The sequence below is a fragment of the Humulus lupulus genome, chromosome 5 (assembly GCF_963169125.1).
Source record: "Humulus lupulus chromosome 5, drHumLupu1.1, whole genome shotgun sequence".
NCBI lineage: Eukaryota > Viridiplantae > Streptophyta > Magnoliopsida > Rosales > Cannabaceae > Humulus > Humulus lupulus.
This window is the reverse complement of record NC_084797.1, coordinates 228933773-228953883: the sequence shown is the minus strand read 5'-3', so window position 1 is coordinate 228953883 and position 20111 is coordinate 228933773. Positions and strand designations below refer to the sequence as shown.

The following is a 20111-nucleotide window of genomic DNA, read 5'->3' as shown; positions in this document are numbered from 1 at the left end:
AATTTGAGTACATGGACTCCATTTCCTGTTTCATGGCTTCGAGTCATAGTTCCTTTTCAGGGCTAGCCATTTCCTGTTTGAAAGACAACGGATCAACATCACTAGTGTCACCAACAACCATATTGGTTTCACCATCCAAACTTGTAACGCCCTGGTCACCCCAGAACAGTTACGGTGAACTAGAAATGTAACTCGCTACCAGAGTCCTTTGGTTAAGAACGTGCTTCTAGGTGTTATTAACAGGCTAAGGTGGAAAACCAATCAAAAGGAAAGGATATATTTTAGTTAATACATAAAAATATTCATGGGCCCATAAAAAAAACATTTACAAGTTATTTACAACTCAAAATGATCATTACTGTTCCAAATTTACAAACCCGCCGACCTAAGCGACAAAAATAAAGTAAACCCCCTAGTTCCTCTAAGAACTCCTTGGCCGTGGTGGTCAAGCGGCCGCATATGTACACATCACCACCTAAGCACTCTACTCAAGGTTGGGTGAGCTTTTCTTTCCCTTTACCTACACCACATAGCACCCATGAGCCAAGGCCCAGCAAGAAAACACAATATAGCATGAATATAACATCAACAATGATCATATTTCAATCCAAAATAGAGAAGTGACAATTGGAAAAGTCACTAAGGTGGGTTCAGTTCCCAATAGCCATGTGACGATAGGGTTACCGGGGCTTTAAAGATAAGTGATCCTTTCACTAGCTTAAACAGGTTAGGTACATGATGACTAGTCATCAACATAACCTACCTCATGACCATACAGTCATAACCATGGAACACCGTTCCCTAGCCATGTGACAAGCAGTCACCTAGGCCTTAGGCCCTGGCTCTGAGTAACTAGCTTAGACTAGTCAAGCGCTTATAGGTTTCATCGACCATGGGGTCGGTCCAGCATTAATGCCTTAGAGTCATTCAACGCTGATATCGATTAGATCTAATCTTCATTCGGCCCTGCGTTCAGGACGCTTATGCCGTTTCTGACTCTTAGGTCAGTAATACGCGACCAGTGCCGTCCCAGACTAATAAGTGCCATACACAAGTAAACAACACCCGCTAGCATTTAATATGCAATCAATGTCCACATTTATCAACCAACATGCCTCAACAACAATCATGCATGTCATATACACAGGGTGCAGTTTTCTTACCTCAGGTTCGAGCGAGAATAAAACAAGAACGACTCCTGAGAACAATCGACCTTTTGATTCCTTAGTGGTTACCTAATCATAACCAATTATAACCTCCATTAATGAAAATCAACAATGAAAGGGTCTTAACCTAAACCCCACTCTCAGGACCTAGAAACATGCCCACACCGTGAGTAGATTCGATCCCAGGCCTTAAGGATTGAAACCCCGAGCCAAAAACCCTTAAAAACACTCAAAACGGGATTATGAAGGAACAGAGTAGATCTACAGTGCTGCTCAATAACGCCCCAGCTCTATACTCAGAACCCCAACCGCCCAACTGAAGACCTGTGTAGCGCTATAGCGCCCTCTGATGGGCGCTGTAGCGCTACCCCCAGAACAGATCTCCCCTGAAACCTCCTTCTTCGACTCCTTTAATTCTAACTAGATTCCAATGCTTCCAAACCTCATTTTTGGAGCCAAAAGAACCCAAAAACCATCCTCACATACCTCAAGCATCACAACCACAAGAACTCTAGCCAAAACTCCCAACAAAACCAATCATCCAACCTAGGAATCCCAACTAAAAACCAAAACTAAAACAGAGCAAACCAGGGAATTTAATGGCTAGAAACTTACCTCAAGCTCAGATTATGATGCTCTTCAATGGAGGAACACACTCCTAAGCTCCCAAGACTTACTTCCCAAGCTTGAATCCTCAAGAATGGCTAAAAAATAACAAAGAAAACAGAAGGAGAAAAGGTACGGGAGAAACTTCAGTCTATACTCTGTTTTCTTTCCTTTCTATAGCCTTCAATGGCTTATATCTATCCTAGGGGTGAAAAGACCAAAATACCCCTAGGTCAATTAAGGGTTTCTAAAGGCTCCCAAGGGCAAAATTGGTATTTCCCACTTATCTCGTTAATCATAATTATCACTCTCTAATTCCCACTATTCTCGATAATCTCAAACATCAATAATTCATATCTTGTTACTCTTTAATTCCTGGAAATGCTCTAATCATTAAAATCACCCCGAGACTCACACCGAGCCTCGAACTTAAACCTGTTATGACTAGCCCGATAATTAATATTCCAAGTTCGTCTCATGCCGAATAGCTCGAACAAACCCACATTGTAATGTGGTCTCAACAATATGTCACCGACATGCATACAAATATACAATTATGTCATCAACGGGCCAAATTACCAAAACACCCTTATAAAGAAATGTGGACCCACATGCATGCATTTAACATCATATTATAATATAATTAACATAAACATGCATATAATCATTTAATGGCATAATTAAACAATTATGGTCGTCCCGGCCTACTAATCTAGCCATTAAACCTCATTTGGGATTCCGGGGCATTACAAAACCATAGCGAATTGGGTTCCTAAAAACCTTCCCACTATGACGAGGCTCCATGACTGTTTGCTCAGGAACAGTGGTACTTGTTATATTATTTTATAATATAATGTAATATTATATTATATTATAATATAATGTTTTAGATTAAATAAATGTGACAAAGAGTGTCACATATTGTAACATATAATAGAGAGTTACAATATTTAGATATATGAGATATATCCAAATAATGTAACATATTTGGTGTTACAAATTTGTAACTTCCAAATATTACCCTTTATTGTGTAAATTTGTTGTTACACAATATTGAGATGAATTTCATAAAGCCATATGTGATATGGCTGTTAGAGATATGATTTTAACTCCAATAATGTGTTTTGGGAGTTACAAAATCATTTGGGAGGGTTTGGAACCGTTTGGAAAAACATCACATTTTTTAGTGTTGAAAATGGTCGGTGGCTGCGGCCACTGAATGTTGGTGGCTGCGGCCTGTGGGACAGAGGCTAGTGGCCGTGGCCACTAATGTCTCTGGCCGCGGCCACAGGCTAAAAACTGACCATTTTTTTCTTCAGTTTTTCAATCTTTGTTGAACGGCTCAAAAAACCCAAATAACTCCCAAATCTCATTTTTAATTCCATATTAATCCAATTAAACATTGGTAACAGCCATTGTGGTTGGTGGAATTTGAAATTCAAAGGGTGTCTCTAAACACTATAAATAGGAGCCTATAGCTCACTTGTAAGATACAACATTTCTATCCATTAGAGCAATTGGCTAGAAACACCTTGAGGCTTAATAATTCCAGAAAGCATTTCCTATAATCTGTGAGAGATCCCTTAGTGCTTGAGTTAAGGGGAAATAAGCTTTTGGACAAAGGTTTCAAACCTTGTTCAAGTTGGTGATCCCCAACACTCTTCACTTTGGTAGTGTGAGTGAGAGTTGTTTATCTTTTTTTTCTTGTTCCTTTCTTTCTTTCTATTGCTTTTCATCTTTATATTGTTCTTCTCTATTTACTTGTATTTCTTGTTCAAGAGTTGTAATCTTTTCTTTTCTTTTGTTTCAAACACTTTACTTTATTTGTAACCTTTTGCTTAGAGTTGTATTTTACTATTCTCTTCTTCTTCTTCATCTTCTTCATTTTCTTTGTTTATTTGTAATTTTTAGTTATAGAGTTGTAACTCTTTTTAATCAATCATTATTTATTTGTAATATATTGCATAGAGTTGTAATTTATTATTATTTCCACTGAGGCAAATACATATTTTCCTAACAGTACTTTCTTCATTTAAATTGACTTGCGTCGATTGGACGTGAAGAGTGGGAATTTCATCATCAACTCGCGTTGATGACGATGGAACATTGGTTGGAATCAATTCTTTATCCATCTCCTCTAAAATTACTTTGCTACAAGGTTTAAAGTTCTGGACGTAGTCATTTTCCAGAAAAGTAGCATTTGTAGAAGTAAACACTTTATTTTCTGAATGACTATAGAAAATTCCACCCCGAGTACCTTTAGGATAGCCAACAAACATGCAAACTTCAGTTCGCGGTTCTAGCTTTCCCTCCTTTTTCCTCAGGACATGGGCGAGACACCCCCAGATTCTATAATGGCGTACACTAGGTTCACGACCATTCTAGCGTTCTAAAGGTGTTTTGGGGATTGATTTAGACGGCACGACATTGAGAATGTCATTCGTGGTTTCAATTGCATGTCCCCGGAATGAAGTTGGTAGAGTTGAGTAACTAAGCATGCATCTAACCATTTTCAATAAAGTTCTGTTCTAGCGTTCCGCTACACCATTTTGTTGTGGAGTACCTGGGGCAGTAAGTTGTGATAAAATCCCAAGTTCAGTTAAAGGATCTTGGAACTGCATATCCAAATATCTCCACCCCTATCAGATCGCAAGATCTTTAACGTTTTACCTAATTGGTTCTGAGCCATTGCTAGGAATTCCTGAAACTTTGAAAATGTTTCTGACTTCCTATGCATTAGGTAAAGACATGAGTATCTAGAGTAATCGTCAATGAAAGTGACGAAATACTCAAAACCACCCCTGGCTTGTACATTCAAAGGTCCACAAACATCTGAATGCACAAGACCAAGTGGTTCTTTGGCCCTATCACCCTTTGTAGAGAATGGACACTTGGTTAGTTTGCCTTCTAGACAAGATTCACAGACAGGTAATTCACCTAAGGTGAGTTTCCTCAAAGGTCCATCCTTTGTAAATGTTTGAATCCTATCATAGCCAATGTGACCTAGTCTCAAGTGCCATAAATACGCCATATTATCGTTATCGGTCTTTTGACGTTTATTGGTCCTAGGTTTAGCTACTTTGAATAAATCATTGTTAAGAGCGAGGGGTTCGTTAGGTCGCAGAATATAAAGCCCGTTTTCCAAGCATGCAATACACAATTGTGATCCATTGAAAGAAATAGATATATTAAAACTTGTGAAAGTCATAACAAATTGTTATAATTGCAACATGGAAACTGAAATTAAATTTCTACTAAAATCCGGAATAAAAAATACATCTTTTAAAATAAAGTATTTATTTCTGAACTTCAGACGAGCTTTTCCTCTAGCTTGGACCGTAACGAACGCTTCGTTCCTAATTCTAAGCTTTAAGTCGCCTTCGTTCACTTCCTCCCACGATTCAAGAAGTTGTAAAGAGTTACAAACATGGTTAGTAGATCCAAAATCAATAATCCAAACGGAGTTATCATTCTCTAAAACACATGTGTCCAAGATAAATGAACTATAATCATTACCTTTGTTTTTATCTGCTAGAAACTTGGGGCAATCCTGTTTCCAATGCCCCTTCTCTTTGCAGTGAAAACATTTACCTTTACCTTTCTTGTTTTTCCCCTTAGGTGTTTGTGCAGTCGCCTTTGCAGGCTTGGGGTTGTTGTTTTTTCCACCTTTCCTCTTATTTCCAGCTTTCGAAGACGAAGTTTGGTTAGCTTCAGCCTTAGCTAGATCAGCAGCAACAACAATAGTCTTATTTTCTCCTCTTTTACTAGGTCCACCCATGATAGGTTCAATAATCTGAAGCTCGTTCATGAGATGTGTCAGACCATAGTTGAGTTGATCACGAACGTTCATACACGGTGCCATCCGAGAATTCACGGTGTCATCACGTATGTGCGGAGACGGTGATATCCAAGCATTTACGATGCCATCACGAGCATTTATGATGCCATCACGAACGTGCGAACACAATGCTCGTTTTGGGGATTCCTCAATCATGAAGAACTCGGAGTTGTCACCAATCAACTCTACGTTGATATTCTGTTTCCAATTAAGGAAGTTTTTTCCAGTGAGTCTCTCCATCGAAAGTTGAGAAAGGATGGGAGTAGACACAGACACTACTTATCTTAAAACTACAAATTACCAATAAAATAGAAATCAATCACATTTGCTCAATAAAATTTATATTCACTCAAATTTCAAGAAATAGCACAACATATACAAAAAATATGTAAGATATGAGAAAAAATACTAAAAACAATCATATCTCTATTTTAGGTTAATTTGATAAAAAAATATTAATTTAATTTAAATAGGATTTATCAACAATTAACCAAAGTTAATTTAAATCCCATTTATTAAAAAAAAATATTTTATTAATTGGCTGAAAAAATGATATTTTTCAAAATTTAACCAATTTTAAATTTAATAAAAATTAGCTAGTATTTTAACCATTAAAAATAAAATAAAATATAAATAGTTATAACAATCCTAAAATATCTCAAAATAGTTAAACAAATTCAAATATCCATAAAAATATCTAACTAACAATATTCAAATTTCAAATAATTTAAATATTAAAAACTATAAAATAAAAAAAAGATATTTATATTTTCAAATAAAGATTTAATAAAAAAAATCAAGAATTCATGAAAATATCTTAAATATCTGATATCATAATTCGAATATTTTAATATATTAAAATATTTAAAAGTAAGTTGTTAGTCTATTTTTAAATTTGAATTTGAATCTTTGTAGAAAATATCTAATTATTTAAATCTCAACTAACAAAAATATCTTATTTAAAAAAACAATTTTAAATGATAAAACAAAAAATATATTTTTGGTTTTGATTATAAATAATAAATTTCAACAATTTTAATTTTCTTTATTATTATTATTTTTTTAAATTGGATGAACAGTACCTGCGGTACTGTTCACCCGTTGTTGTTCATCAAGTGCATGCGCGCGGGTGCGCGCATGGCAGCCAGGCAAAAATTTTCAAAAAAAAAAATTTTGTGCAATTTTTCAAACCAAAACAATTTTCTAATTAATTTTTAACATGTTTTACACACAAAAAAAACATATATAAAATTAATAGCATAGAAAACATAACAAAATAACCTAAAAATAGCTAAAATTCACATAAAATCAATATGCTTCATAAAAATATGAATACCATCCAACTATTCAAACATATCAAATAATCTAATTTTAAACATGTTCATGCATGAAAATAAATATTACCAAATGCTCTGAGGCCAGTTGTTAAATTAGCTTATACATGATATTTATTTATTTTTATGTATATCTAATATTAAACAAATTAATACGAGATAGCCTAAAACATGTTTCTAAAATTGAATTCAAAGATAAACAATGAATAGAATACCTACAGTATACGCAGCGGAATGAAAGAGTCATTCCTTCAGTTTCTCTAACTCTTGTATCCTCTCTATCGCAGAGTATTATCAAGAAACTGAATCGATCTTCTATTTTCTTCACAGTCTTCCAATGTATCCTTAGAATCACCTAGACTAGTGTGGGAAATTCTCAACACATGGGATAGATATAGAGAGAAGAAGAGAAAATAACAAAGAGGCTTAGAAAATGACTTGTGTTTAGAACGAATCTAAAACTATCAGAAAACCAGTGATTAAACTTATGTTTTGACTTCTCTCTAAGCACTCATTTTATAGACTCAATTAAGCCATTTAATTTAATTAAAAAAATAAATAAAATAATAGTCATTTTGAAGCCCTAGGTCGAAATTATCATGGGCTTTAGGCCCGTGAAATTTCTCATTTGATTATAAGCCCATTGGACTTACAATCAAGGCATGTATTATTTTCTATTGATTTAATTAATTAAATAGTTATTTAAATAATTTATCAAATTAATTATTTATAATTTGAACCTTTGATTTAAATTTATTTATTAATTTAGATATCAATTTATCTTAATTAATAAATCTTCCATAATTTTTCTTTTCTTCTCAAAATTACACAACTCTATGAAACTATCCAAAATTGACTTAGTCAACTTTGATAATTCTAATTAATAATTAAATCAATTAATTGAGACTATCTAGATGATTTTATCCAAGGTACAATGGGGACCATGGGCCTATGAAATCAAGCTCCAATAAGTTATCATAAATCTAACAAATAAATTTACTAACTTATTAATTCCTCGTGACTCCACTATAGACTCAGAATTGCACTCTTGAATTCATAGAACGCTCTATAAAAAATATAGATACGCTATTAATTATCCATTGTTACAACCATAATTGTCACTCAATCCTCTATAGACGGTATACAATGAGATAGGACTAAAATATTGTTTTACCCCTCATTGTATTTTATCCTTAAAACACTTAGTTCCTTGTAAATGATATTTCAGTAAACTAATTTAATTACTGAAATGAGATCTCTATCATATAACACCTTGAACCAAACTAAAAGCAAACCATCGTTTCACTTCTTCATCAGAAGCTATAGATGTTCATATCTATGATTAACACTCCCACTCAATTATACTACCGAGTTCCCAAGATGTAAGTATGGGCTAGTCCGTAGGGTAAGCTGGTAACGAACAAGTCAAAGAACTCAAATAATACAATCAGGTAGAATACTAACCACTCAGAATTGAGATTGAATTGACCTATGGTCAACTATATGATATGACTAGAATAGATAATAATGGTATGTTTACTTATCTTATCAACTGTCAATATCGATCCTGTCCGAGGTAACAAATACATCTGATCTTTTCTACTTTGCTAATGTTCTGGAAAGAACATAACACTGTAATGTGTAAGTAGATCATATCGTAGATTGGCAAGTCAGTGTAAATCCAATGCACTGACTAATCATAGGACTAACTTATTTTGAACATATAATCATATTTATATTCCACTGTGATTACGTCACTATAAATAAGATTAGCTATATGCTCGGGATTTAATAGAAGTTTATACTAAACAAATAATCATGAAAATAAAACATGTGAGCAAAGTGGTTGACCAAGTCAAAAAATGATTTCTATTCTTTTATTGATAATAAAATGAGATTACAAAGAATTTGAGTTTTAATTAGGGCATAAAACCCCAACACGTCCAACATTCGATAGTTTCAGATTTCGTTCCTCTCCCCATCCATTTCCCATGTATTGCCCGTGGGAAGTTTGTGCCCTTCCAGGATTATGGGGCCCAATTGAACGAAGTCCTCTGGATGAAGAATGACACCACTACTCATGATTAGAGACCTGGAAGTGACAAAGAAAACAAAAGCCAAACAATTAGCACCAAAACCCAAAAAAAAATTGTTAAGGTACGGGGGTTCTCCTAAAACTACTCGTAGAAGTCCCCTCCGGACCTGGATCCAGGATCAATGATGATCCCAAGATCCTGGGTCGGGAACTAAAAATTGAAGGTTTTCTCTAATTCTCCCAAGCTAACCTTGGGACGTCCGAATTGATCCGGGACAACTAGATGGGAATTATCGCCTAGAAAATCTACAATTCAGACCTATACTATTCTACCTAGGACCACCCTATACGGTGGTCACGGCCCTAACAATTTTATGGTTGCATGAAAAACATTACAGTAAAAAAAAAAGAATAAACAAAGAAAGAAAAATGATCAAAAATCTTATTGAGATGCGCTGGGTTTGAAATTTGTGAAATCTCAGGCGACAAAGCCGGCAGAATCTCAGCCTTAAATCTAATAAGATGATACAGCAACTCGTCTGCTGACTGAACCGAGACTAAACCGTCTGATGGTTGAACGGAAAGAGGCCTGGTCAGAAACAGACAGCTACGGAAATGGACTAATCGCCGGAAAAGCTCATCGGCAAGTTGGGACATAAAAAGCTCTATTTTTTGCTCTGAATATGTAGAATCTGTTAAGTTGGAAATGAAACTGTCGAGGTATTTATAAGGTAGAAATCCACTGTGGGATCCAACGGTTTAGAATGGGGATCTCAAGATTATCCCCATCCAACGGTCCTGGATGACTTAGAGACTTTAATTAGCCCAATCGAGCACCAGATCGTGGAATCGTCAATCCACGATCGACACCTACCTGATCCAATGGTCTACATTGAAAATTTCAAAGTTATCCCCATCCGACGGTTCTAGATGGTGCAGAGCATTAAACAGCCCACTCGAGTACCCTATCAACTTTGCTCGTACAGACGGGATGCCTCAGAAATTACGCTGACATCCATCGGTCACTGGGACAATCAAAATATTCTTTCCAGATCTGTGAGGTGTGAGTGGTACAAACGCAACATCAACCTGAAGACACGTGTGCAAAACATTGTGAATTTGAAGGGACGAGGATCGCCCAATTAGCCCCCAAGTATATGAACCCCTCTTCCAGGAAGCAAACTAGGATATTTGGATTTGATCTGGGAGAGTGAGGCAAGTCTCCACCATGCAAACATGGATGAAGACTTGGGGGGTAAATGTTATCCTTGTTTTCCCTCAAGACATGTGGTATGACGCAATTGGTCCATGGGCTCCCTCAAAGAGATCCAGGCCCATCCTGAGGCCGAAGAACAGGAAGGAAGAAAGTCCTAACGAACCAATAGTCAATGAGCCCAACAATATTCGATGGGCGCGACCATAACAAGGGAACCGGGACCAAGATGCAGGCCCAACTCATCTTCCCGGCCCCAACCTATTCGTATCCTCCAGACTACCAATAGAGGTAGTAGGCTCACTAGTCTGGGAATAGACCTTGTCAAGAATGAACTTATCCTGGTGAGCGGACCAGGGCTCTAGTAAATGAACCAAGACATTAGTAAAGGAACCCGAACCAAACGTCCGGATAGGGCAAGTTTGATCTTCCCTGGCGCTGACATTTCCCCAAGAAACACAGAAGTTGGTCTCCTCAACTAACCTGCATAAGAGGTTACGCACGGAACGTACGCTGTTCCTAGGAAACAGTATTGCCACTACTCTGACAGATCCTGTCCCCAGGATCCCCTTAGAAGCCAATGCGAACCGGTCTGAGGTTACGTACTATTGGCAATTGTAGGTCTTGGCTCTGCCCAAGTCGGCCCAATGGGCCTTGATTAATATGTTTTATTAAGCAATATCCTATGTATTATGACTCCATTACCGATTAAACCATGATTATTACATCCCTATTGGGCCGGGATTAATCTGGCCCAAGCCCATTGCACCTGACTACCTATAAATAGGACCAGTTGTGCACTGTAACGGGGATCCAAGATTTTCTCTTGTAAGCAATTACTCTGCGAAAACTTGTAGAAAACTCCATTGTCAAAAGCTCTCTAAAATCTAATACAATAGACTCGTGGACTAAGGCTCATTAACGCCGCCAACCACGTAAAAACTTTGTATGTTTCTCTTTGAGCCTTTCTTCCTAGCTGTTATTTCTTGATCTATTTCTAGTTTCTGAAAACTCGGTAAACAACAACAATATGAAGATTTACTTAGGGTTTTTGATATTATGTTTTAAACTTTAGTTTTTTATTATTTTGTGAAATGTAGTTTTTTTTTTCAACATTGTTTTTTGTTTTTTGGGACTAAAATCAGGTTTAGTTATTGTCCTATTGTTTCTTAATGTATTATTTTCCTTTGTGTATATCCATTTTTTGGATAATTTTCATTGTATGGTTGGAATTATTTTTTATTTTAATGGATATTTATGTTTTGGTCATTGTTATTGTTAACTTTTTTGCATAAAGTTATATATGTCTATACATTCTATTTTTTAATATTGTACAGTTTGTTTTTGTTTATTATTCATTATTGTTGTTGTAGTGTTGCAATTTTGTTACTAAAATTAGTAATTTCAATAATTGTGTTATTATGTTGTTGTTGTTGTTGTGATAGGTGGCTGATGTTGTAGCAATTGTATCTGATGTTATGAAACCTATGAAGAATAGTGATCTTGGCCTTGCTAATGAAGCTATGGATTTCGAAGATGATGAAGCTAGATGAAAACGATGTTGTTGTGTCTAAGGAGGCTATTGATGAAAATGATATTCTTTCGAGCAAGGTAGTTTGTTTATTTTTATTTTATGTTTTAAAATTATTTATTTTATTCATTTGTTCAAATTTTTTATAATTTTTTTAAGGCTGTCAATGAACAAGATTTTGATGCTTTTTTCAATAGGTTAAGTCAACTTCAGATTGAAGAAACTGTGATTATGGGCTAGAGGCTGTTTAAAAAATAAATGTTTGGGTTGTTGTTTAGTTGTTGGTTTTTATTGTTGACATGGTGTTGTATAGGTTTGCGATTATTGCTTACATTGTAATGCAGTGTTGTTTGAGTGTTGTTTTACAAATATCTTCACGTTCCTCTGCAGTTGTTGAAAGCATAGTGATTGCTGAGCAGCCAGCTTAGGGGGGACTTGGTGTTGTAACAACGCAAGAGTCTAATGTTTTTATTTCTGGTACTGATGTTGTTGATGTTAAGGATAGTGATATTATAGAGAAGAGAATAATGAAGCCTGGTGTATCTTTGAAATCTCCATTCCAGCAAGATTTTGTATCTTCTGGTTCTGGTTTTGATGAAGAAGGTGAAGCATTTCAGATTGTGACTTATGTTGAAGGGTTGTTTCTGCTGGATGACAACATTGGAGAGGTTCCTAATGAGGAGCATGAGAAGGTATTTGATCTTTGACTTCTTGATGGTCAAAATAAAGGAGCAAATTATGTTATTTTGTACTATTAGCATGTTTTTTTTATTGTAACAATTATTTCTTTGATATTATTATTTTTATTTTTAATATGTTTTTTTTATTGCAGGAAAAACAATGTTTATTTGAAGGGTAAGAATACATTTAAGCATGTCTTTAACTTTTGAGTTGATATAGTGAATGATAAAATGTGGTTCCACATACTTTCTCATTGTGGAGAATGTCTAACAAACTCAGTGAGTTTTTTTTTTTTTTTTGCTTATCTATAATTTTTGTATTTTTACTAATGTTGGTATAGTGTTGCGCTAATGTTGTTTTTATGTGGTTTATGACAATCAATTGATGTTGTTTACAGCATATTGATGTCATATTCTATTACTTAAGAAAGAAGGGGAAATACACAGCTTCCCCTAAGGTGAACTTCACTGCAACAGATTATTTTTTTAGTGATAACATATCTTCTCTTTATGAGAAATTTTTGCACAATAATCTGGGATGCATCCGTTCTTAACCTTAGGCATTCAATTGCTCAATTTATAAAGGGTAAAAAGCTTATGTATGGTAAACCATGAGTTGAGTGTGACCATGTTTTGTTCCCAATCAATATGAGGAAAAAGAGCCATTAGATTCTAGGGCATTTGAATATAAAAAAAAAATGATTATTTGCATGTATAAGTCATTGAAGTCTGGGCGATATGAAGTTGCATCTATGGCAGCTATGGAGCCATATTCTGTCCTGCTGCCATTGTTTTTTGAGTTGCTGAATTTTTACAATATTAGAAAGGACCCTAGTGCAATTTATGTTGATTCCAAAGCTCATTTTGCTGCTGTTAGTGTTGATGGATTGCCTCAACAAGAGGACAAGTAAGTAATGCCCTATATTTTTTTTTAAAAAATTTCTATTTAATATTCTTAATGCTTGTTTACATTTTACCAATCCATTAAATGATGTCTATTTGGCAGTGATTATGGTATTATTGTTGCATCATTTGCTGAGTATTTTGCTGATTGCAAGGAAATTCAATCAAGTGATTTTTCAGTTGAAGATCACCGTTCTAGATTGGCTGTTCTTTTTTATTTTTATAGCAAAATGAAACAGATAGAGAATGTTGCTAGTCAACCTGAACTTCAAAAGAAGTCTCCTAAAAAAGTTAGTAAAAAGTTGGAAGAAAGTGCAAAAAGCTGCATTTGAAGGATTCATGATTGTGTTTTTATTGTCAACAACTTTGTAACAACTCTTTAGCAACAAAAGAACAACCTCAAACATTGTGTTTTTTTTTATGTAATTTCAGTTTTCTGGATAATAGTCTAGTTTCTTGGTTTATTTTGGTAAAAGTTATCTTGTTGGTCTTATTTCCTTTTCAATATATTTCCAGACTTTCATCTTTCTATTCTTTGTCATTTTGTTTGTTTGACTATTACAACTATATAGCTATAAGACAACAACAACCTCATAATATAACCTATTATGTATTAAAAATAATGTTTAAAAACAATAACTGGGAACCAATAATTATCAGTGTGATGCATATGTCCCAAAATCTATAAAGACAATAAAAAAAACATTTCATTGTAAAACAAGGGAGCAACAAGAATTAATCAATTTCCTTCCAATGTTTAAGTGTTTAAAATAAAAATAAAAATTGAAACCAGTGTTATTTATTTAGGTGATTTGATAAACTAGCATCTTTTTTTGTGTTGTTGTATTGTTATTCTCAACTTCTTGGTGGGCGGGTTCGACATGTCTTCATATTATGACCTCTTTGTCCACACTTGCTGCACTTTCACTCTTTAAAATGGAGGCAACACTATGATGTCTTTGAAAAAGTCTGGTAATTCCCAATCTCGTTGTTTCCCTACTGGTTACACAATTGCATCGTATGTTTCTAACCATACTTTTGTTGTGTAGTAATGTGAACAGTAATCGTAGGGGTCTATGTTCATCTCCTTCATCACATCAAGAGCATGAGCACATGGCATTTCATCCTTTTGAAATCTATTGCAAGTGCAAATTCGTTCTTTGAGATTTACAATCCATGACTCATCTTCTTTTAATACCTCAAATAGATATTCATTTGCTGGCTTTACCTGTATTATATGTTGCATAGGTACGGTAGCAACATTAGAGCAACATAATAGCAACAATACTGAGTGGCAGAAATATTTGCAAAATAAAATGAAAAAATTGAGCAATCTTACAGTTAATCTCAAAGAGTATACGAAGTTGTTGGTGAGTGCTTGTTCTGCAACTGGTGTCAATCTTGTCATTGTTTTTTGAGCTAGTTTCCTATTAGTGTATGTCCAATCTTGGAGTAATCCACGCAAACACTCCAAAAGTGTTGTTATAGGTACCTCTCTAGCTGCCACGGTGGCTGAGTTAAGTGACTCAGCAATATTGGAAGTCATTACTGAGTACCTTTTGTTTTTGGAGTAGAATCTTGAGCATTTATGATATCCATTTTTTTGCAAATAAGGTCTTATTCGCTTATCCAAGCTGTCAAGATCCTTTATATGATATTCGAATTTCTTTTCTGTGTACATTGTTGCTGCACCAAAGAAAGGTACACTATATTCCTTTGCATGTTTCTTGTAGGATGTTTTCAGGTTGCTTAATAGGTGGAACATGCAGTATCCATGTATTATTTATGGGAAAATTTTGTTTGTTTCTTTGATTATGCATTCATGTCGATCTGATATTATACACTGGTATTCTCTAACTCCACATGCTTCTCTTAATTTTGTGAAAAACCACTCCTATGACTTGTTATTTTCATAATCTGTTATACAAAAAGCAAGTGAGAATATTTTACCTCCTGCATCATGTGCACTAGCAGAGAGCAACGTTCCTCCATATGCAGGCTTCAAGAAAGTTTCATCAACAACTATTATAGGTTTGCATTTTGCCCAGCCTCTCAAAGATTCATTCAAGGCCATGAATAGAAACAACAAACTATCATCTTCTCCTTTTTCAATGTCAACTATAGTTCCAGGGTTGATATTTTGTAGCATGTACAAGTAACTTGGTATGAGGCTATAAGATTCCTTTGCTTTTCCTCATAATTCGCTGAGTGCGTGCTCCTTACTTCTCCATGCTTTCATATAATTCATCTTTATACTGTATTTATCATTCAAATCGCCTCTGATGTCTAGTGGAGTGCATATTGTTTTTAGGTTGAGAAACTTTGGCTTTATGTAGTTAACTATTAATTTTGATGTTGCTTGTTGTTGATCATCGAATCTGATTTCCAAAGATCACGTGTGTATTTTTTAATATTTTCTGATGATGAATACTTGTGTTGTTCCATTCCTTGATGCTCTTATGGACCACTCGTAGTTTTTGTCTAAAAAAATAATGATGTATTCTCTAGAGCATGATTTCAACACCTTGTATTGGAAGTGGTTTGTTATTGCAAAGTAGTTGAGAACACTTTTCATTATTGCCTTGTCTTTGTAGATCTGACTAATTTTGATTTCGAGATGGTAAGGGTTTGTGATTACGAGTGAATCTATAGAGTCAAGCGACTGGTCCTTATTCTTGTTGTTCTATAGTTTTTCCAACATTTCTGCAGTGACAAACTTTTCATAGTCAATGAAGTCAAATGTTTCATTGATTTCTTTTATGATTTCACATTCTTGTTGCTATATTGTTGATTCTGTTGTTTGTGGTCCATTCTCAATCATCGTCAATTATGCTATTATTGTTGGCTCTTTATATGCGTAGAATGGAATTGAATTTGATGTTGTTGCCATGATGTCTAATGTGTTCACACATAATGGATGTTTTGTGAAGTCAGACTCGTTCGTTTGCAACTGCAAGTAGAAAAGAAGACTTACATCATCCACTATTTTGATGGGTGGGTAGCCTTCCTTCACTTAATACTGTAGTTGCATATGTGTTGTTGTAGGGTTGCAACGTAATTGCAACAACAGTGTATGCACAAGTTCTACATATTTGCAATTTCTTGGTATCAGTTCCCCACTAGGTTCAAAATCAACGTAATTCTTGTTTTCACCCCATTTTCCGTTGCTCTGAATCAAGATTGGTAGTGATCCCATTCGCGGAAATGTAAAATAGTAGGGTTACCATATGCGACAACTCTCAAACAACATAAGAGCAACAAATAATAAATAAAGTTTAAATTCATCATTGGATGAATAATAAAAGAATCTATATGAAAAATGCATACTTGATTGTAATGTTTTATTGAGATTAAATGTTAGAGCAACTATTTTCCAATAGTTTCTTCCTTGATATGAATTTTTCTACAAAATTGAAGCACATTATGAGATTATTCATGAAGTTTTGATGAATTAATTTTTTTCAATTTTTTATTGGGTTTTTTGTTTGCTTACCTTATAGTTGTCTTGATTTTCCTAGAAATTGAATGTGTCTAGCCATTTTCATCATAGTTGTTGTTGTATTTTGGTTGTAAACGTTTCTGCCCAAAATCAAACAGTACGCCATTTTTGTTGTTGGTTTCTCAGATAGGGTTCGGGTTGTAGATGTGGTTTTGTTTTCATATCGAGATCTGTCATTGTTGTGGCGTTGTTTTTATATCTAGATCGTCCGTAGTTGGGTGTTGTTTCAAGGCGATTTTGGTTGTTGTTTGGGATCGAAATCATCGGGAGTTTCGTGAGAGATTTCTTGGCAGTGGTTTTGTTGTTGTTTGAGGTGGAGTTCGATGTTGTTTCTGCCAAAATTCGTCGTGGGTAATGGCTTGCATAGGGTCAGGTTGCCGCCTGCAAGAGAGAAAGAGAGAGGAAGTAGTATTTGTGTAATTTTGAACTTTTGATCCGTATAAACGCAAAAAATTATGTGCTACAACAAAATTGTTATTTTTTTTATTACTTTTTGGTTATTACAGAAAAAATCTCTATTTTAAAACTGTTTATTTGTTAAGTGCTGAAATAAGTGTTAAATATTATGATATTTGCTAATTCAAGTGCTGAAATAATTGAATATCTTGTTTGGAATTGTTGATTATTATTTTTATTTGCTCAAAATCATATAAGTGCTTAAATGTTTTGATATTTGCTAAAATAAATTAGTGCCGAAATAATTGAATATTTTGTTTGGAATTGTTGATTATTTTTTAGTTGCTCAAAATCATATAAGTGCTGAAATATTTTGATATTTGCTCAAATAAATTAGTGCTAAAATAATTGAATATTTTGTTTGGAATTGTTGATTACTTTTTAGTTGCTCAAAATCCTATAAGTGCTGAAATGTTTTGATATTTGCTTCAATAAATTAGTGATGAAATAAGTGATTGTTTTTAATATGTGCAGTGTAGGAGTAATGGACAAGTTTCTTAGCCCAACTTCCACCCAACTAGGTGAAGTGCATGATGTCGTAGACACCACCCCAAACACTAACCCAAAACCCACTCCAAACACTACTCTTATTGATCTTAAGTCACCCAGAAAAGAAGTCAATGATGAACCACCCACAATTAGGAAAAAGCCTACTAGGAACTCTACTATTTGGGATCACTTTACAAAAGTGAAGGATGAGAATCCAAAAGATTCTAGATGCACTAGTAACTATTGTGGGAAAGACTATGCCTGTGATAGTAGGAGAGTTGGAACAAGTTGTTTGTGGGTACATTTGAACAATCAATGTAAGAAGTATCCATATAGGGTGGCTGATAAAAAGCATAAATCACTTAGCTTTCAAAGTGGAAATGATGGTGGGGGAAATTTTTTGGCTATGACCTTTAATAAGGGAGAGATGTCGGAAAGCCTTAGCTAAGTTTGTGGTGAAGGATGAGCAAGTCTTTAGTGTTGTAGAGGGGTAATGCTTTAAAGAGCTTGTTCAAGAATTTCAACCAAAATTTGTTATCCCTAGTAGAAGGATTGTGACTAGGGATATGTATCAATTATTTTGTGAGGAGATGGTTGAATTAAAGGAAGATTTAACTAGAGATGGGCAAAGGGTATGCTTAACCACTGATTTTTGGACCTCTTCCACCCAAATGGCTTATATGTGTCTCACTGCACATTATGTTGATAGTGATTGACATTTGCAAAAATAAATTATAAATTTTTGTCAAATTTCCAATCACGAAGGAGAGACAATCGGTAAGGTGATTAAGACTTGTTTGCTGGATTGGGAATAGAAAAGGTTTTTGTTGTGACTGCTGATAATGCATCAGCTAATGATGTGGTTGTTAGTTTTGTGAAGAGGATGGTGAAGTCATGGAATGGATTTTTTCTTGACGGCAAGTTCATGCATTTAAGGTGTGGTGCGCACATAGTCAATCTAATTGTGAATGAGGGTTTGAAAGACATGCATGATTCAATCGTGGCCATTCGCAATTGTGTAAGATACATTTGGTCATCTCCTGCAAGGTTGCTAAAATTCAAGGCTTGTGTGGATAGGGAAATAATTGATTGCAATGGGGGGTTGGTGTTAGATGTTCCTACAAGGTGGAACTCCACTTTCATGATGTTAGATGTGGCTCTTAAATTTGAAAAAGTTTTTGCAAGATATGAGGAGGAAGATGGCAAATTTGTGAGTTTCTTCATGGAAAATGAAAATGGGAAGAAGAGGGTTGGGCCACCAAGTTCTAGTGATTGGGAGAATGCTACTATATTTGTCAAATTTATCTCCACTTTTTATGAAGTTACTCTAAAGTTTAGTGGCACATTGCATGTAACGTCCAACAATTTCTATCATGAGATTTGTGAGATTCATACATAATTGAGTGATTTGGCTAGTAGCAGTGGTCATTTGTTATCCACCATGGCTACTAGTATGAAAAGGAAATATGATAAATATTGGGGCAGTGCAGAGAACATCAATCCCATGTTAATTTTGGATGTTGTGCTTGATCTAAGGTACAAGTTGAAGTAATTGAAGTACTGTTTTGAGACTTTTTATGATGCTGAAACTGTTGCCAAGATTGTTGTCAAGGTGGAACAAATCCTCCAACGACTGTACAATTCTTATAATGTTGAGGGTGAGAGCGGCGGTGACAAGGTTAGTTGCTGGTTTTTTTATTTATTATGATTTGCTTTCATGTGTTATTGTATTCTAACCCTAACTTTGTGTTTCTTTTTGTTTATATGTTTAGGTAAGCAAAAGTGACTCCACACCAAAGGGTGGTGTCAAAGAAACTATTAGGAGGAGATTATTTGAAAATTATTTGCAACAATAACAGATGTTTGTGATTGAGAAAATGAATGATGTTGATAAGTACTTGGCTGAAGAAACTATCAATCCAATGACTTCCTCATTTGATATCCTACTTTGGTGGAAGGATAATTCTCAAAGGTTTAAGATTCTATCTATGATCGCTAAAGATGTCTTGCTATACCTGTGTCTTATGTGGCTTCTGAATCTGCCTTTAGTACTAGTGGACGTATTTTAGCTCATATAAGAGCTCTTTAAGTCCAAAAATGGTGAAGGCACTACTTTGCACTCAAAATTGGTTGAAGGGGATTCATGAAGGGATTCAAACAAGGGAGTATTTGGATGATATACAAGCTTATGAGTTTCTTGAAGAAGGTAAACAAAATGACTTCTTAATAATGTTCTTTCTTTATTGTTTTTTTATTTTCAATAAGTGTTTAACTTTGGGTTTTGAATTGAAGACAACAAACTTATGGACAATGCGACAACAAAATAGAAGACCAATGCACCCATTGCCATTGTTGATTGAG

The 20111-nt window shown here is 34.9% G+C and overlaps 1 protein-coding gene across 1 annotated transcript; it reads right to left on the bottom strand.

The window, feature by feature from the left end:
- Positions 1-14309: 14309 nt before the first annotated feature.
- On the bottom strand, positions 14310-15455 carry LOC133780036 (uncharacterized). Its single transcript, XM_062219920.1, has 3 exons — positions 15257-15455; positions 14646-14992; positions 14310-14534 (listed from the first exon to the last, which is right to left on the bottom strand). Exons 1-3 carry the CDS (start codon positions 15453-15455, stop codon positions 14310-14312), a joined length of 771 nt encoding a protein of 256 aa, XP_062075904.1.
- Between the last annotated feature and the right edge of the window lie 4656 nt (positions 15456-20111).